The sequence below is a fragment of the Mastigoproctus giganteus genome, chromosome 4, assembly GCF_048544385.1.
Source record: "Mastigoproctus giganteus isolate SK-2022 chromosome 4, ASM4854438v1, whole genome shotgun sequence".
Lineage (NCBI taxonomy): Eukaryota > Metazoa > Arthropoda > Arachnida > Uropygi > Thelyphonidae > Mastigoproctus > Mastigoproctus giganteus.
Genome location: NC_143578.1, coordinates 161289080 through 161307859, shown reverse-complemented (window position 1 = coordinate 161307859; position 18780 = coordinate 161289080). Strand labels below are relative to the sequence as shown.

General features: G+C 36.4%; 1 protein-coding gene across 1 annotated transcript in view; it reads right to left on the bottom strand.

Moving 5' to 3' along the window:
• Positions 1–301: 301 nt before the first annotated feature.
• LOC150087146 (endoplasmic reticulum transmembrane helix translocase) overlaps positions 302–18780 on the bottom strand; it is a 760787-nt gene continuing 742308 nt past the window's right edge. The window contains exons 24-25 of the mRNA XM_090371851.1: positions 16470–16613; positions 302–672 (exon numbers count right to left, since the gene is read on the bottom strand). Coding sequence (XP_090227977.1) covers positions 565–672; positions 16470–16613 — 252 coding nt within the window. The 3' untranslated portion in view covers positions 302–564. The remainder of the gene's footprint in view (positions 673–16469; positions 16614–18780) is intronic.

Here is an 18780-nt window from a genome sequence, read left to right as displayed (position 1 = left end):
AACAATCACAGTGCATTTAATGACCTTGCCACCATACAGTACAGAAGTAATACTTAGAGAAGAGAATAAATGTGTGTGCTTTCAGTTCATGCTAAATGCCAAAGTACATTTCCCCCCTTCCCCTTTGCAATCAGTCAGAAGTTGCAACTTGTTCTACTGTATACAGATTTAGAGTACAAAATTTTATAAATGTCGAATCTTTATTTCTTTTGAAAAATGATGTGAAGAGAGATAATTTCGATCAAAATGCAATGATTTTACTTTAATTATTTTAATACATACAACAAAAATAAGCCCTCAAAACAAATCCCTGCACTGCACAATTCTTCACAGTGAAAATAACCAAGGATATTAATGAAATTTGTACACATAAATAGCATTATCATCTTCAAAAAATACCTGCAAGCCTTGCGTGCTGTCTTCATTCTTCAATTAACTTAAGTCTGACTTTATTTAACTGAACCTTTGTACAAAGACATGATATTTGTTTCCCTTCAACCCCAGTTGACATAATGAATATGTGGTAAAAAAAAATTATCATGAGAGAAAAATATGTTCTTATTATCACAGTTCTTTTAGTTTATCTTTTCCAGTAATAAATAAACAAATCCTGTCTACTATGAAGGAAAACATAAGATCTGTGGCCAGCACAATCAAAATTATCTTCTGAAACTGTAAATATATATATATAAAAAAAATACAAATATTATTATAAATTGTTTCTTTATAATGAATACTACAGAATTATATTAATTAATTCAAAAATAGGTAAACGTTGGCTTTTGTTTTCTGTGAAAATTATTACTATTATTATTATATTATTGTTATAAGTATTATTATTTTAAATAAAGGCCAAATAATTCAAAACTTATTATGTGAGTAAAATTAACAAGCTAAATTAATTATAAAGCAGTATTAAGGAAGTAATTGGAACAATTATAACAATACAATCAATAAATTCATTCAACTAAAGTTCACAGGTGATATCTCTCTCTCTCTCTCTCTCTCTCTCTCTCTCTCTCTCTCTCTCTCTGGAATACAATCCCTGAGAAAAAGACATGACAATCTATTTATTAGATTTGTATCTATATTTGTGATGGTCTCAGAGAATAGACAGTTTGGGACTACAATTTGGCCCTGGATAATATTAAGAGCAGCCCCAGGTCCCAATAAAAGTTTTCGTTTTTAAAATAAAAACATGTTTCATATTTGTATATCCATGGGTTGATAAAATAAAACCTCTTATAAACAGTGTAATACAATGTTTATTAACATCGTATTACACTGTATTACTTGTATTATCATATAAAATTATTAATCATTTTAGATATTAAAATTTAGATTCATAAAGAGCTTATTTTTAAATAATAAACTTTGTAAAGATACTTCAACAATGACCAAATCATTGTCTATTTTATATCTTCTTCAATAGGCATTAAATAAATGATTCTAGATGTTCATCGCTTAATGTACTTCTTAATCTACTTTTGACATATTTAAGTGCAGAAAAACTCCTCCCACTTGCTACCTGACTTATTGATAATGTTAATAGGATTTATATGCCAAACCTATATTTTTGTATGCTTAGCTAAATAGATTGTAATGCTCCAAGGTCACGCATACACATATTGCACAACTGAAGCAATGTTTACAAACAGATTTCTTTACATCATGAAAGTCAAATAATCATATATGGTAATTTCTAACACTTTATCATTTGCACTGTTTAAGATATATTCTTCCGGCCATGAAATTTTAAGTCTATATTAATTACACCAGTCAACACAATTTTTACCTCCAAGAACTTAAATGCTGTTTTTAACCAATTTTTATGCATAGATTACGAAAATCACCATGATAGTTTCACAACACGTCACAGTTATAAAATATAGAGGGAGTTGCGTTTTACTATAATATGCCAATTTCACATAATCTATCCAGTAATGTATGACATACTGATTTATTTTAACAGACATAAGCTAATTCTCTTAACTTTAGCAATCGATTCTGGCCTCAGTTTTCTTGTGATAAACATAATCAGACTTCTCTATCTATGGTTCTCAGTTTTAAATTCCGATGCAACAATTTACAATTTGAAGAGAGCACACTTAGCGTTTTTGGTGAGGAAAATTTTAGGCTGTGCCAAGGTTTTTCAAGTATTGATGTAAATCTATCCTCCAAACAAAAGTTTAAAAGCAGTTTTGCTTCATAATGGCAATGAATTTCCATCAGTACCTGTTTCATTCAGTCCAACTTAAAAGTCATGAAAGAATGTCTAAGGTTCTACATGCTATAAAATACCAGGATTATGGTTGGAACATATGGAGTGATCTTAAGGTTATTGGTTTGCAGGGGGTTTCACAAAGTACTGTTGTTTTTGTGGTTGTGGGACACCCATGCGACAGAAGAACATTATGTTGTGCAACATTGGGACAAGTGGGATGAGTTCATACAGGGGCAATGTAATGTAAAATATATTCCTTTAGTGCAATAAAACAAGGTTCTTCTTCCAACCCCACATCAAACTTGGATTGATGAAAACTTTCATGAAGGGACTAGATAAAGAAGGTAATGGATTTGTATACTCTGGAAGTGTGTTTCCTAATTTAACATATGTCAAACTTAAGGAAGGAATTTTTGTAGCACCCCAAATTAGGAAACTCCTGAAAGATGATGTGTTTGAAACCCAGTTAAAGGAGGTTTAATTGGCAACTTGGTGATCATTTAAAGCAGTAGTCATGGTTTTTTGGGTAATAGAAAACAAGAAAACTATGAAATGTCTGTGTCTAATTTACTCAAGTGCTACAAAAACATGGACTGTCGAATGTTGTTGAAAATTCATTTTCTTTTCCCATCTCGAATTTTCCCCTGAAAATCTGGGAGATGTGAGTGATGAACAAGGGGAGCGGTTTCATCAAGATATTTCCATGATGGAAAAGCGGTATCAAGGTCACTGGGATCCTGCAATGATGGGGGATTACTGCCGGTTCCTTGTGAGGGAGAGCACGCAGGAATACAACAGAAAATCCCTTAGTAGCAAACATTTTAAAGGACAATTACAAGTATGCTGATTATATATTATTGAAATATAACTACTGTATTTCACTAGGATTTATGATATTTTTTTCAAAGTTAAATGAGTTATAGAGAACGTATAATATTTTTTTTTACACTTCTGTTACAAACTTGAATTATATGTATATATATCCCTTTATTTTAACATTAAACATTGGTACATCTTTTAATGTAGATGTGATAGAGATTTTTATGGTGATTTTCGGAATCAGCATGTTTATTTCTTCCAGAATCACATATTTTTCATTGCGGAGGTATGACAAAAAATATTTTTTGTTGGCTAGTGTTATTTGCCAAACGTCTTGCAATTTATCTTTAGTTATTTCTTCATAAAACTTCATAAGTATGTCACTTGTTTTCTGCAGAGCATTATCAGGTAAAGAATATTTTATATTTTCAAAAGATCAAAATAAGCCAGACGTGGCTCTAGGGCTTTTGGTGTCCCTAGGCAGAAATGTATTTGGCACCCTTGAGATACTTTTATTAAATATTATTATAATAAAAAATTTAAATTTCGGCATCCCCAGATGTTGGCACCCATATGGCCTGCTTACTGTGTTCCTCAGGCCCTGAAATCAGCTCAGTAATCCCCACAATCTGAGTCTTTCCTCATACAGTTATCCTCCTGCCGATCTCACCATTCGAGTTGCCCATCTTTGGACCCATTCAAGAAGCCTAAAGTCTTTTTTCAGATAAGGTCTCCAAACTTGAAAACAGTACAGTCTGTCCTCGTATAGCACGATAGTTGCGTTCCTAGAAATTCTCGTGCAATGCAAAATCGTGCAATATAAACAACAGGCCCTATGGAAAAAGTAGGGTTAGGTGCCGACCACCCAAGATTGAACACACATTTGGAACCAAAACATTACCAAACACAATAAATAATCGGGTAATTTTAATCGTTATAAAATACTTACGTATTTTATAACGATTAAAATACGTAATAAAAATAATATTATATTATAATAAAGTATTTTTAGTATTTTTTAATACTAAAAAAGTATTTTTACGAATAAAATACGTATTTTATTCATAAAAAATTTATTATATTAAATAAAATAGTCGTAATAAAATACTTACGTATTTTATAATACGTAAGTATAAATTATAATACGTAAGTCGTAATAAAATATTGCTAATGCTTTTGCTTCTACGTAAGCAAACTTGTTTTTTGTTTGATTTTCTATCCAAAGAGATGACAGCCGTTCCATCTCTTCCAATTCTTTGTGTCTTAATCTAATGGATTTTAATTACACTTTGAGTTGTTCCCGCTATGAAAGTTGTTTTTATTTTATCTGCATTCTTTGTAATTCTCGGCGTTGCCTCATTTAGGTCTGTAGCACGTGCAATATCACATGGTCTTTCATTTCGCTCAAAGCGTTTCACAATTTCATATTTTTTCTCTATCGACAGAAGCGGAATGGCCATAAGCCTTACGGGGGAAACCCCGGTGGGCCGGAGGCCGGTGTGATTTTGGCCATAAACCGTAGTATGAGGCAACTATAAATTTTCCCGGGTAAGAATTTTTGACCCAGTCCGCCTCTGTTTATCGATATTGCTTTTTTTTTTTCCTCTCTGAATCTGCAGTGTCTTCGCCAGGACGCTTCCTTTTCACACCTTTTAAGTATTTTACTAATTTTTAGGGAATAAAGCACAATTACAAAACGAGGAGGCACGCTTGATACACATAAACAAAGCTGCGCGCGTGTAGCAACTGAATAAACAACACCGTAAAGGCCCAGATACACTTAATTAACACCTCACATTTTACTAAAGCACATTTTTGGAGGTTACTACCATAAAACAATAAAAACAATTTCCAGTTGCGTTTCTGCTAGTGGAACTTGTTATAAACTGGTAGTAAACTCGATCTAATTGCATTTGCGATTATACCGACAGCTGGAATTGTGTTGGTTTTTACGTTATTATGGTGAAATGTGTTTCCCCTTCACTGATATAAAACACATAAATACATTTTCAGAATCTTCTTCATTCCTATCGTGTTGCGTTCAGTTGGGGTGATTCCGCGTTCGACTGCCATTTCTTGTAAACACAAAGGCGAATCGTGTATAAGCGAATTCGGTTCGTGTTATATAAGATAACGTTCCCCTATTTATAAATCGTGTATGATCGAATTCGTGTAATGCAAACACGTGTTATACGAGGACCGACTGTATTCCAAATGTGGTCTTACAATTGCCTTATACAGTGGGATTATGACCTTCCTATCGCTACAGGACAATGTTCAAAAAATCATCGATAGGACACCATGGGCTTTCCAGGCTGTCTCTTTATGCTGTTCAAAAAAAACTTCATATCTGCCCATATTGTAACTCCTAGATCCCTTTCCTCCTCAACTGGTTTTAATTCAACCACACTTAATTTATTTATGGGTTGCTATTCCCCAAGTGTATGACATTTTAATGCATTTAGCAGCATTAAAACATTGCTGCCACTTCGCTGACCATCTTTGATGTCTGTTCAAGTCATCCTCAAGGAGCACTGCTTAACACTGATCATTAACCTCTGCCAATCTTTAACATCATCTGCAAATTTTGACATCACACCTTCTATCCCTTTGTCGAAGTCATTTATAAAAATGAGAAATAACACTGGTCCAAGAACCAATTTATGAGGGACCCCACTCTTGATGTTACACCAATCTGAAGGACATCCATTAATCACAATCCTCTGCCTTCTGCCCTGCAGCCACCCAGCAATCTATCTTAGAATCTTATCAGTAATCCCAACCTGTTAAAGCTTATACAGTAACCTCTCATGAGAAACCAAATCAAATGCTTTGCTAAAATCCAAATAAACTACGTCGAAATTGTCCCCTAAATCCAGCTCATGAGTAACCTTGTCAAAATAGCCCTCAGTTTCTTAAGCATGATTTACCCATAATAAAGCCATGTTGCATGACATTCAGAATGCCATATCTATCTAAATGTCCCTGGATTGCACTCTTAATCAATGCCTATAAGATTTTTCCTACCACTGAAGTCAGATTAACTGGTCTGTAATTATCAACTATCCTCTTAGAACCACTTTTATGTTGTTGTTGTTGTGGGGGTTTCGTGGCACATAAGCTACTTTGGCTATAATGCACCTATTCGTTTATATTAAAGGAAAAGAGAAAGAATCGTACTATCTGAAAAGCCTTTAATCAGAAAAGATTAAAAATTCTAGTTTGCTTCAGAAAATGGAAAAATTCAGATATATTGGCTTTGTCACCAATCAAATTCTCTAGGGTTATTTGTTGTTGAAGGATAACCAGTGGGGTTGAAATTCTGTCTTGTTTATAATAGGGGCAGTCAATGAGAATGTGTTTATATGTGTTTTTGTGTTTAGTTGATGGAGCTGATTCTGACTGCTTTTTGAAAGTGACTGGTTTATGGCATTCCAATTTCTGTTCGTCCTTTTTTTGGAAGACTGGCCGACCAGTGTCCATTTCTTCTTCTTCGGCATGGAATTCTAAAATAGGAGCTTCCTGTATAGACGTGCCATCTGTGTCCATGGTTGTGTCCTGAATATTTTTCACAGTATTTGTGTTTGTAATACAAGATGTGGTAGCAATCACTGGTGGAGGAGTTACCGCTGGTATTGTCAGAGGTGTATTATTTGCTTGGTCTGTGGTCTTGGATTGTTGCTTGCGTACAGTTGGTTGTATCTCAGAGAGGACATTTCTAGCCCAATCAGAAATTGATTTATTAGCAGGAACTGTGACATCAGTTTGAACAAAGACTGCTTGATATTTTTTTACAGTATTTGCATAGGTAATATTCTGGTTTATAGTTGGTGCAACTAGTTTTCTTGCTTCTTGGTAACTGACTTTGTTTTCAACCTTGTATTTTACTATTTTTTTCCTCGGTTTTCCACTTTTCACATGTCTTGGAATATGCAGGATGGTCGCCTTTGCAATTTGTACATGTAATTTTTGTAGCAATACAGTCATTTTGTATATGGTCTGAGAACCCATAGTTGGGCAGACAGGAATTCCTCTACATACAGTTTGAGAACACCCATACTTTTGACATTTATAACATCTTAAAGCGCTGGGAATGTATGGGCTAATGTGACAAAATAAATAACCTGCTTTTACAGAGGAGGGTAAGTTTGGCGTATTGAAGGTGAGAATATTTCTTGTAGGTGTCAGTTGATTATCTTTTTTAATCATTATTCTTTTTGCTCCAATTACGTTCTGTCCCTACAGTTCTTGGGTTATTTCTTCCTCGGTGACATTTAATAAATCCCAACTCAATATGACACCCTTAGATGAATTTAGGGTTGCATGAGTAGATATTTTTACAGGAATTCCAGCAAAGCTTGTTAGTTGTAGAAGCTTTTCAGAATGTCTTTGATCATGGTTTCTATAAGTCTCCTGATTGCGGTCTCCTCACCATTTTGGAAAATCCTGCTATACCCTCCAGATGTTTCTGTATAACAAAGGGAGATAATTTACTCATAGGCTGGTTACTGAGAGAGTGAAAGATTAAGAAAGATGGGCAGGGTTGTTCCATCTGATCAATCTTCAATCTCTTTGGGTTATCATTATTCATGTCAATATGGTCTGTATTTGCCATTTTTGCTCCTTTTTGCCCTTGGCAAGAGGACTTTTCTGCCAAGGTTTCCGGCTCCGCCACAGGGAGGCCAAGCGGTTAGAAAGGTTAGTTGTTAGTAAAGATTATAATATATATAACAAAAAGAAAGGCGAATTTCCTTTCTCTATCCTTACTTGATACTTTACGAGTGTAGAACTTATTTATGATAAATAAATTGCTGATAGAAAACGATATAACTTAAAACGAACTTTTATCTCTCAGGAAGATCACTGTTTGATTTGCACTAGATACGCTTGACCCCGAATTTGCTTGGCCCCCGGGGCCCCACTTTTATGTATTGGCGATACACTGGCTATTCTCCAATCTAAAGGAACCTCCCCCGAGTCCAAAAATGCCCTCATAATTAACCTCAATGATTTAATACACTCCCCTCACACTCTCTCTGAAAACTACAGGTTCATCATCATCATCAGCCATTTTCAATCCACTGCATGATGAAGGCCTCTCCAGCAACTTTCCAGTTCCTTCTGTTTTGTGCAATGGCCATCCATTTACTACCCACAAACTCATGAATTCCATCTGTCCATCTCCGTTGTTGTCTTCCAGGTTTTCTCTTGGGTACCATCCTGTTATTTTCTTAGTCCATCTGTCATCATGTCTTCGAGCTATGTGTCCTGCCCAAGACCATTTTAGCTCTTTAGTTTTGATAAGAATGTCCTTTACTTGAGTTTGCTGCCTAATCCATGTGTTTCTCTTCTTATCTAACAGTCTGATTCCCAATATAGTTCATTCCATTCTTTGCTGTGTAGTTCTCAGCTTCTCTTCCATTCTTTTGGTGAGTGCCCAAGTTTCACTTCCATAAGTCATGGTGGGGAGTATACATTGGTTCATTATTTTACGTTTCAGACAAACTGGGATATTGCTCCTCAGTATGTGACTATATTTCCTGAATACTATCCATCCAAAATTTATTCTTCTCTTGACTTGCAGCCATTTATCATTATTACAGCTAATGACTTGTCCCAGATAAGTATATTAGCATTAGCATTAGTAGAGGCATTTGATGCAAGAAAGCAAGCTTATGCAGCATCAGCCAAAAAAAAAAAACCACTTCCACTTCACCCCTCTGTTCGTTCAAAATACCTGTCCAGCTGAGCCTTAAACTTATTTAGGCTATCAACCTCCACCAAAAGGGATGGAAGTCTGTTCCACCAACCAACCAACCACCCGCTGGCTAAAGGCAAATTTCCGCACATCTATCCTACATCTGTCTTTCCTCAATTTGAATTTATGCCCTCTCAGGTGATTTTTCTGAGCTAGAGGAAGAATCCCATCAGCATTGAGCATGCTTAAACCATTCAAGGCTTTATACACCTCTATCAGATCACCTCGCTGGTGCCTAGTCTCCAGACACTGTAATTTGCAAAACTTAAACCTTTCTTCGTAAGAGCACCCCTTTGTTCCATTCACTAATCTTGTTGCCCTTCTCTGTACTCGTTCCAGCAGCTCTACATCCTTCTTGAAATGAGGCCTCCAGACCTGTATACAGTACTCTAGGTGTGGCCTGACCATTGCCTTATACAATGGAATAATCACCTCCTTATGCCTGCTGGAAAAATTCCTGTATATCATTGACAATACTCCATGAGCTACACTTGCAGCCCATCTGCACTGCTCAGAGAACTTCATATCTGCCTGCACAACCACCCCAAGTCCCTTTCATTCTCTACCACTGTCAGTGTAGTACCACAGAGTTGATACGTTGCTCTGGGGTTGCTGTTTCCCATACTTTACATTTGTCAATGTTAAACTTCATGTGCCACTTCTCAGCCCATCAGCTCAACCTTTCCAGATCCTGTTGCAGCAGCATAGTGTCAGTAGTGGCCTTGACAACCCTGCCAACCTTTGTATCGTCTGCAAACTTGGACATTAAGCTTGATATACCATCATCAATATCATTTATAAATACAGAAAACAATAATGGACCCAGCCCTGAGGGACTCCACTAATAACATTAGTCCACGATGAGCAGTGTCCATTGAATACCACTCTCTGTCTTCTCCCCCTCAACCACCCCTTTATCCATAGCAGCAATTTGCCTCCAATGTCACACTGCTCCAATTTGTGTAGCAGTCTTCCATGTGCAACAGTATCAAAAGCCTTTCTAAGATCCAAGTATATAATATCAAAGTTATTCCCTGCATCCAGTTCTTTTGTGACTGCATCATAGTATCCAATCAAGTTGGTCAGGCAAGACTTCCCCTTAACAAAACCATTCTGTGTCTGAGCTATAACTGAAGTCTTGTCTAAATGATCCTGCAGTGCTTCTTTAACCAGTGCCTCCATTAATTTTCCTAGAACATAAGATAAGCTCACAGGTCTATAATTACTTGTGTCAGCCTTTGATCCTCCTTTGTGAATTGGGGTCACATTTGCACATTTCCAGTCTATGGGTACCTCCCCTGAGTCCAACTCTCATAATTATGGCTAAGGGTTTGCTTACTTTCTTTGCTGCCTCCTTTAATCTAACTGGATAGATCCCATCCACCCCGGGTGCCTTTCTTGTGTTTATCTTCAACAGTTTCTCCTCCACTTTACTCCCAGTTATTTCAAGATTCTGTAGCTTACTGCCAGAGTTGAATACACCTCTGGCATTCCACTTGCTGAATAATTCCTCATGTGAGAATGTCGATGCAAAATATTCATTTAGTTTGTTAGCTACCTGAGCAGGATCATCAACAGTTGACCCATCAATATCAAGTGGACCAATCTGATTCATCCCCTTCCTCCTAGAGTTTACATAAGTAAAGAACTCTTTGCTGTTTTTCTTTGCATCCCTTGCCAAGGATTTCTCGTAATCTGCCTTCACCTGCCTAACCTCCTTTGTAACTTGGTTGCATATTAACTTGTATCTATCATAGGCTTCTGTGTCATGTGTTAATTTGTTAATGACTCCACCTCTTCAATTACTGCTCCTTCAATCATTATATCTCTTTCTGTGGCATACTTTTTATCATAACTTTTGTTTTAGCCATATTCATCTTTAGTCCAAAATCCTAACTCTACATAACTGATTAAGATTTGCCTCTAATTCTTTGGGATCATGGCTTATGACCACAATGTGATCTGCAAATCGTAAATGGTTTAGGTACTCTCCATTCACATTGACTCCTTTCTGCAATCAGTCTAATCTTCTGAAAGCTTCCTCAAGGGCAGCAATAAATAACTTTGGAGATATTGTGTCTCATTGTCGAACTCCTTTCTCAATTTTAAATTTATTACTGTCTTTGTATAGTCTAATAAAGGAGGTAGCATTTTCATATATTTTCTTCAAAATCATAATATATGGGGTATCTATGCCTTGAGTGCCCGAAACATTGCCTTATGCTGTATGGAGTCAAATGCCTTTTCATAATCCACAAATGCCAGGCATAATGGTGTTTTATATTCATTTGCCTTCTCCATTAGCTGTGACATTACGTGAAGGTGACCCGTAGTTGAGACTCCTGTCCTAAAGCCAGCTTGCTCTTTCTGTTGATTCTCATCAAGTATTCTTTCTAATCTGTTAGTAATGATCTTTGTGAACAAAGATCATTACTAACAGATATGGGATATGGGATAACAAGCTAATTGGTCTATAATTTCCAATTTCTGATTTATCTCCTTTCTTATGCAGCAAAACTATGATTGCATTATTCCACTCCTTACGTGTCACTAATCTTCTAATGTATTTTGTGAAGAGTCTTGCTAGTTTTTGTGTCATGTCTCTTCCTCCCAATTTTAACAACTCTACAGTAACTTCATCTTCCCCCGGAGCTTTCTGATTCTTCACTTTCTTCAACGCATGTTCTACCTCATCAGGAAGGATATCAGGTATGTTGTATGTGTTACTAATTTGCGATCCATCTTTCCTACTGCTGGCATCATTCCCTTGCTCCTTGTATAACTCTTTATAGTAGTCTTCTGTTATTTGAATTATGCCTTCTCTGCTATTCATAATACACCATCGCTATTCTTCAGTTTCAGTACCATTTGTCTTTCTGTATTACTGCTCATGATTTAAATCCTTTGTTTTCCCTTAATGCTTGTTCTACTTTTCTTGTGTTAAATTTTCTTATGCCCTCTCTGAGTCTCTTTCTAATGGCTTTGCATAACATCCTTTTCCCTTCCAACTCGCATATTGATGATTGTGGTAAACCGCCTCTCACAGTACACTCCATTCAATGCCTCATGTGTTCTTCTGTCAAAAGGATATCAGAAGGATTTTGAACAATCTTGATGCTAAGAAAGCTCCAAGTCCTGATGGTGTTTACTTGTTCCACTTGTTCTTAAAATCTGTGCTTCTGAACTTACTACTCCTGTTCTGTTTTGCCTTTTTTCACTTTCTTATTCCAAAGGTGTTTTCCCTTCTGCTTGGAAATTTGCTCATAACCAGCCAGTTCCTAAAAAGGGTAACAAATTCCTCCCATCCAATTACCATCCCCCTGCACATCTTCTACTCTTTCTAAAGTAATGGAGAAATCAATTAACTGCCAACTCGTAAACTATCTCCATCTGATCAATGATTGCTAGCAGTGTTGAATCCAGGAGGTGATGGGGGTTGAGTTTCACCCCCAGTGGAATAAACCCCCAACAGGCAAAAAATAGTAATTTTTATTTTAATATTCATTCCAAAACCTTGGACGTTGAAATTTTCTTCTTACTGCGTTCTTTAGGGGCCATATCAGTTTACACAATGTTGTAATTAAAAAACGTGAATTCGATAAATTTATGTCAAACACAACACAAAAAATCACATCAACTAAAGCAGTGTTTCCCAAAGTGTGGTAATCATACTACCAGTAGTTCACGAAAGGTTTTAGGCAGTACGCGGTGAAAACAAATCACTAAAATTCAAAAGACAGAAATTTTCAAAAAAATTAAATGGACTTTTTTGACAAAAAGTCACTTTTTGAAGTATTGGCATTTTCATTTTATGATTTTCAGGTTCCTTTTATTTTCATACAAAGCATGTCTTAATAGTGTTTCACATAAATGGTCTACTTGCGACAGTCTTTGTTTGTATATTGCAAACAAGGTGATTAGATTGCAGGCTGTGAATAGGTTCACCTGGACTGATTCCTCAGTGATGGATGCTACTTGTAATTAGAGAGTCCTGTGAATTTCAGGGGAAGAACTAAACAATGTCTGTGCAGAGAGACAGGAATCTACAGTAGTCATTATTTCGATTGTCAGCAGTTTCGGATTATGGGTTTTGAGTTCCGACCCCATTTTTTTTTCGCAACAAGAGTCTACTTGAGAAAAATAGATACGTACAATGATAACCCAGTTTAATGTAATATAATAAAATATATAATAATAAGTAGCAGGGAGTAACTTTCAAGACTAACGAGTCTCTTTTTCAACTGAATTTAAATACAACGGATAAGTGCAATGAGCTGAGTGAGGCACGTTATTCATTTGCTATTGTTGTTGCACGGACGTGCGCTGTTTTTTACTCCACTGATCATCTAGATCATCATGTTGTAATTTCAAATGCGTGCAGTTACCCTGCAGAAACCTACGTTCATTTGTCTCCAGTGTGAAGACCCCTGTCACACCTCTCTTACGCAGCAATGTAGTATATCGCATCACCTGTAGAGACTGTGACAGCTGCTACATAGGAGAAACATCAAGACATCTCCAAGATTGCCTTACGGAACATGGCAGAGCAATCCGGTTTGCCGAAACTGACCAGTCCACAGTCGCGGAACATTTTTGGGCCACCAACCATGATCTTGATTCCAAACGTGACTTTGAAATAGTAGACACTCACGACACTTTCGCCACCGCCTATGGCTAGAGTCACTTAACATATTAAACAATCACAAAGGCATACGTCTACACCCCATCCTAGAGACAACCGTTTTAATGCTAGATGATCAGTGGAGTAAAAAACAGCGCACGTCCATGCAACAACAATAGCAAATGAATAACATGCCTCACTCAGCTCATTGCACTTATACGTTGTATTTAAATTCAGTTGAAAAAGAGACTCGTTAGTCTTGAAAGCTACTGCCTGCTACTTATTATTATATACAAAGGGTACTAGGAAAGTTTTGCAATATGACGCAACAATGAATCACAGGAAGCTGCTTGTTGCTGCATGCTGAGACATGTTCATACGTGCATAGTAGCCACCACGCCAAGTCGATGAGCTCAGTTATTCATTAGTAGTGAGAGTGTAAAGTGCTTGCGATGGCATCGTGGTCACGAAATGAGATAAGGACAGTTTTGCGGTATAATTTCGTGCGTGGTTTAACCATAGACCAGTGCTTAGAAGAAATGACTCTTGCACTAGATGATGATTGTCCACATCGTACAACGATATTCAGGTGGTATAGAGAATTCCAAAGGGGAAATTTCACTCTGGAGGATTCTGAGAGGCCGGGAAGGCCACGAACGTCAGTTACGGAGGAAAACGTTACTGCTGTGAGGAAAATGCTTGACGAAAACAGGCGAGTGACCTACCAACAGATAGAGGATACTTTGGGCCTAAATGCACCAGCAATTTGTTCGATTCTGAAGGATCATTTGCACGTGAAGAAACTTTGTTCACTCTGGGTGCCGCATCAACTGACTGAAGAGCAGATGACACGACGTGTGACTTGGTGCCGAGAGATGTTAAAAAAGTTTGATAAGGGACAATCTCGGTATGTGAACAACATCGTGACAGATAACGAGACTTGGCTGTACTATTACGATCTGCCGACCAAGGCTCAAAACAAAGTTTGGGTCTTTGATGATGACGACACACCCGAAATTGTCAGAAAATCCCGATCTGTAAAGAAGAAAATGATAGCTGTATTTTTCAAATCGAGTGGAATTGTGGAACGTGTCGTTTTGGACACGCAGAAGACAGTCACAGCTAAGTGGTATACTGAACAATGCCTGCCTAAAGTCATTGGATCTATGAAGAACCTGCGGCCAAAGTCAAGAATGGACACCTGGTACCTCCATCATGAAAATGCTCCAGCTCACCGCGCCAAAGCCTGCACCGAATATTTGACCACGACAGGACTGAAACTTCTCGAGCACCCTCCCTACAGTCCAGACCTTGCTCCCTGCGACTTTGCACTGTTCCCGCATGTGAAAATGAAGCTAAAAGGGAGGCGGTTTTCCAGTGATGAGGGCTTGGGACAACGAGTGTGTTTTACTCCCTAGTGAAACTTGGCAGAACTGGTTTAAAGATTGGTTTCAGAGGATGGAGAGGTGTATTGAATGTAGAGGAAATTACTTTGAAAAAATTAAATAAACAAAGCTGTATTGCAAAACTTTCCTAGTACCCTTTGTATTTTATTATATTATATTAAACTGGGTTATCATTGTATGTATCTATTTTTCTCAACCATGGATCTCAGTACACCGGGCCCATTCATTACTAAGAGTCTACTTGTTGCTAGTTCTTTGTTTATATACCACAAACTTATTGCAGCTTATAAACAATACATTTTAACGAAGAAAACGTGGGAATGAGAAAAATTCAGCCCATAATAGGGATTTTCAATCTTTGATTCTTTTATCCTTGCTGCCGTTTACAAATATCATGAAAGTCATGCAGACAGTACAGTTGGAATAGAATACGCTTTTAGTGAAGGATCGTTTTTAATGACAAAGCAATGTCAATCATCAACGTTACTGCAAAGTTTGAATCATCAGTCTTTTTGCAAACTAACAAAGATAGTTTGCAAAAAGACAGTTTGCAAAGATGACAAAGATAATCTCGTCTCGTCTAAACTCAAACTTTGATCCTTTGTGTAATGACTTTTGCTCATTTAAATATGTGACAAAAAAAAAATCCAATTCAACAACAATCTTATATATTCAATTTTGAAATCAAATATTCAATATGTTGATTCAATATTCAATATGCATCTCCATTCCCCAATGACTGCTTTGGGTCATAAACAACAAGTAACTTTTACAGTACTACAGTATAATTACAGAGAACTACTGCATAAGTTTCTGCTACTGACTGTGATTAGTAGCAGCAACTTATAAAATTATACAAACTGTTTATCATTTCATGCACACTTTACATTGTGCCTAACAGTTTTACTCATTTTAAATGACATCATTCTTGAAAAGAATATCATATGTCGCTGTTTACAAACATTTTTAACTGCTGAGTGGTCAAGTGTGCAAGTACAGAAGCATATGTATTTGGGTGAACTGTGGTTCAAGTTCATTTGAAGCTAATTAACAATTGCATTAATTGTTAAAATGATTAACTGTAGATTCTGATGACATAGTGCTGACTATACCAGAGTATAAACAGAACTGAATATATCACAAATGACAGCCAGATGGTTCCCCATCTAGAACTAAATGTTTAGTTCTGTGAGTGTCAGTCCATGTGCATTTAATGCTTCATTGATGAATTTTTATTGCATTCTAATTAGGAAGAGGAGAAACTGAGCATCTACAATAATTATTCTCCAAAAACTACTGTTTTTGGAGAGTAATTAGTGTAGATGCTCAGTTTCTCCTAACTTGTCCCATCTGTTAATAAAAATGTAATCATCTAGCTGATAAAAATATACCTCAGTGGCCCACACTGTGAAAAACATTGCAGTAGCTGTTCCCCCCCCCCCCCCCCCCGTGAGAAACAGAATTCATAGAGTTTGCTTCTGATAGTGACTATTGTGAAATTTGTGTTTTTCCATAAAATGCATTTTTTTATGTACCTCCTCCTAGGAGACAATCACGCTCATGTCATATCTGAAACAGCAGTATATCAAGGTTTCACTGTATTTCTTTAATTCTCTCTCAAACATTACACACAAATCTTACCTCAGGTAAAAATTCAACTATCTCGAACTGATTAGCTAATCCAGGCAGGAATCCTGTTACAAGAGCAATGATAGCTACACCAGAAATTATAAGGCTATATAGCAGAGGTTTATTTTCTGTAAGACTCTCCATAAATGGATGACCCTGTAAACCAGACAAATGCAAAATTATATATTTCACTATGTTAATAGAATTCTGATATTATGATATTTATCAGGTTACAAAGTAGCTAACATTATTTTAATGAATCAGAGATAAACATTTCTCAGAATCCCATATAAACATTTATTTTCTGTAAGTTGCAAATATATGATTTGTAACTTATAGAAAATTTACAAATATATGATTTGCAACTTACTGAAAGTATGTCATAAATCAGTTGTGTGTGTATTCAAAAATTATTCCTAGTGGTAATTCGGAAGCTTGAACAGTATCTATTAAGTTCAAAATTTTGAAAAGCAAAGACTAAACAATGAAGAAATGAAGTTTCTTTTTAATTATTTTAGGCAAAGTCTACCGAGAACTTAGCCAGAAAAACTGTGGAAGTCTGGTGATACATTAGTGATTGAGGCCACATTGTCTCATTTTTTCCCTTTTTTTTTATGTTCAGGATTTGAGAATCGTGTTAACTTTTGACAATTCTTATTGTAGATTTATGTGGGTTTTCAAAGAATGTTGTACTGAACTGACTGTCTGTCCAGCAGTGAAAGAATATTGTTTTATGTTGTTTCTGTCTCATTATATTGTTTGTCTTCTGCCATTTCTCTGAGGGTAACAATGCTGTTTAACGTTAACTGTAAAATGAATGTCACATTCTCTTTCATGGGCTAGACAATCTAAGAGGATATGCTTGACAATTTGAATGAAATTACAATTTTGACATTCTGATGAATCTTTAGCTAAAAAGTTAGAGTTTGACTATCAATAATAGGACTACTTCCTTATGTAAAGACTGTCTCGTGCTTGAGTGCACTGATTCAATTATTTGATTGAAGTGGTTAGGATTGGTTTGTTCCGGAATTCTACTATTTCACAGAAATGGTATTAATCCAATCTGACATTAGATTAATACCACTGAATTACAGCTGAAAAAGAAATTGAGTTACAGATCAGCAATAATACATTGCTGTGCCAGATTGCTGGTCTTTAATCAGTACATTGGATTGTTGCTTCTAGGAAGCATGGCTGTCTCTATTGCCCAAGCCACTAATTCAGTGCTTTTAAAAGTCCTGGATCCAATGAAATGTCACTATTATCTAGAAGTTCTGTTAATGTATGTTAGAAATGCCAGAGGATTTGGTAGAATAGGTTTCACTCTTCTGCAGTGCTTGTAATAAGCTTAATGTGTGCATAAATCATGCTTTCTTTTAGATCTGGCTTGGAGGTGGTCTTGAACAATCTTTATGTTTATAGTTACACCGTGTGTATATGAGGGGACTGATATATCATGGAATTACCTGGGATAAACTGATTCTATTCGTACTCATGTCTCTGATTTATGATTAGTTCTCCCATTTCTTTATAGTTTGATATAATTTTCACCATTTCTGAAAGGATATGTCACAAGATGATAGCAATTCTATGGTGATGGAGAATTAAATGATAGCAAATTTACTTTTCTGGTATCTAACTTTGGGCATAGGGCTCAGAGACAGGTTTACATTTAAGTGGATTCGATAAGTAGTTTTCCACTGTGGTGGTCTGAACAAATTTGTCCAAGTTAGGTGGTTGGACTCTGTGATCCTATTTAAAGCAAACTTGAATGCTAATTACTGTCATCTATGGTACAGTAGAGGTTTATATTTTACACTGCATACAGTCTACATGCAGGACATTTGTGAAATGCTTCTATGCCTGTTCATATAGCACTGTGGTGAAATGGGTCTAACCATTTGAGGACAATCTTCCTTGCTGAACTGTATACATGAGCTCCATAGTCTAATACTGATTGGACCAGGGGCCCTTTATAGCATAAATAGGGTATAAAGTGTGAAAGTCACTTTCTTGCTTAGTTTTAGATCTGGGTATCTAACTTTGTTAGATCTGGGTGGAGACTGAGCTTTTTGCCAGAAAAGCAAGCAAATGTTTTTTTGCAATGATAGCCAAAACCTGCTATTCTTTGCACAGCTGCTAATGCTATTGATTTCCACTCTCTTACTCTCATGTTTTTGAAATGAGTGAAGATAGTGAGATCACCACAGGGACATACACTGTGGTAAAAAAAGTAATGAGACTAAATTTAAAAAAATGAGTAAAAAATGTGAATCACATCACAGGAGAGGGAGTTTCTCTAGCACCCTCTCCTGTGGTG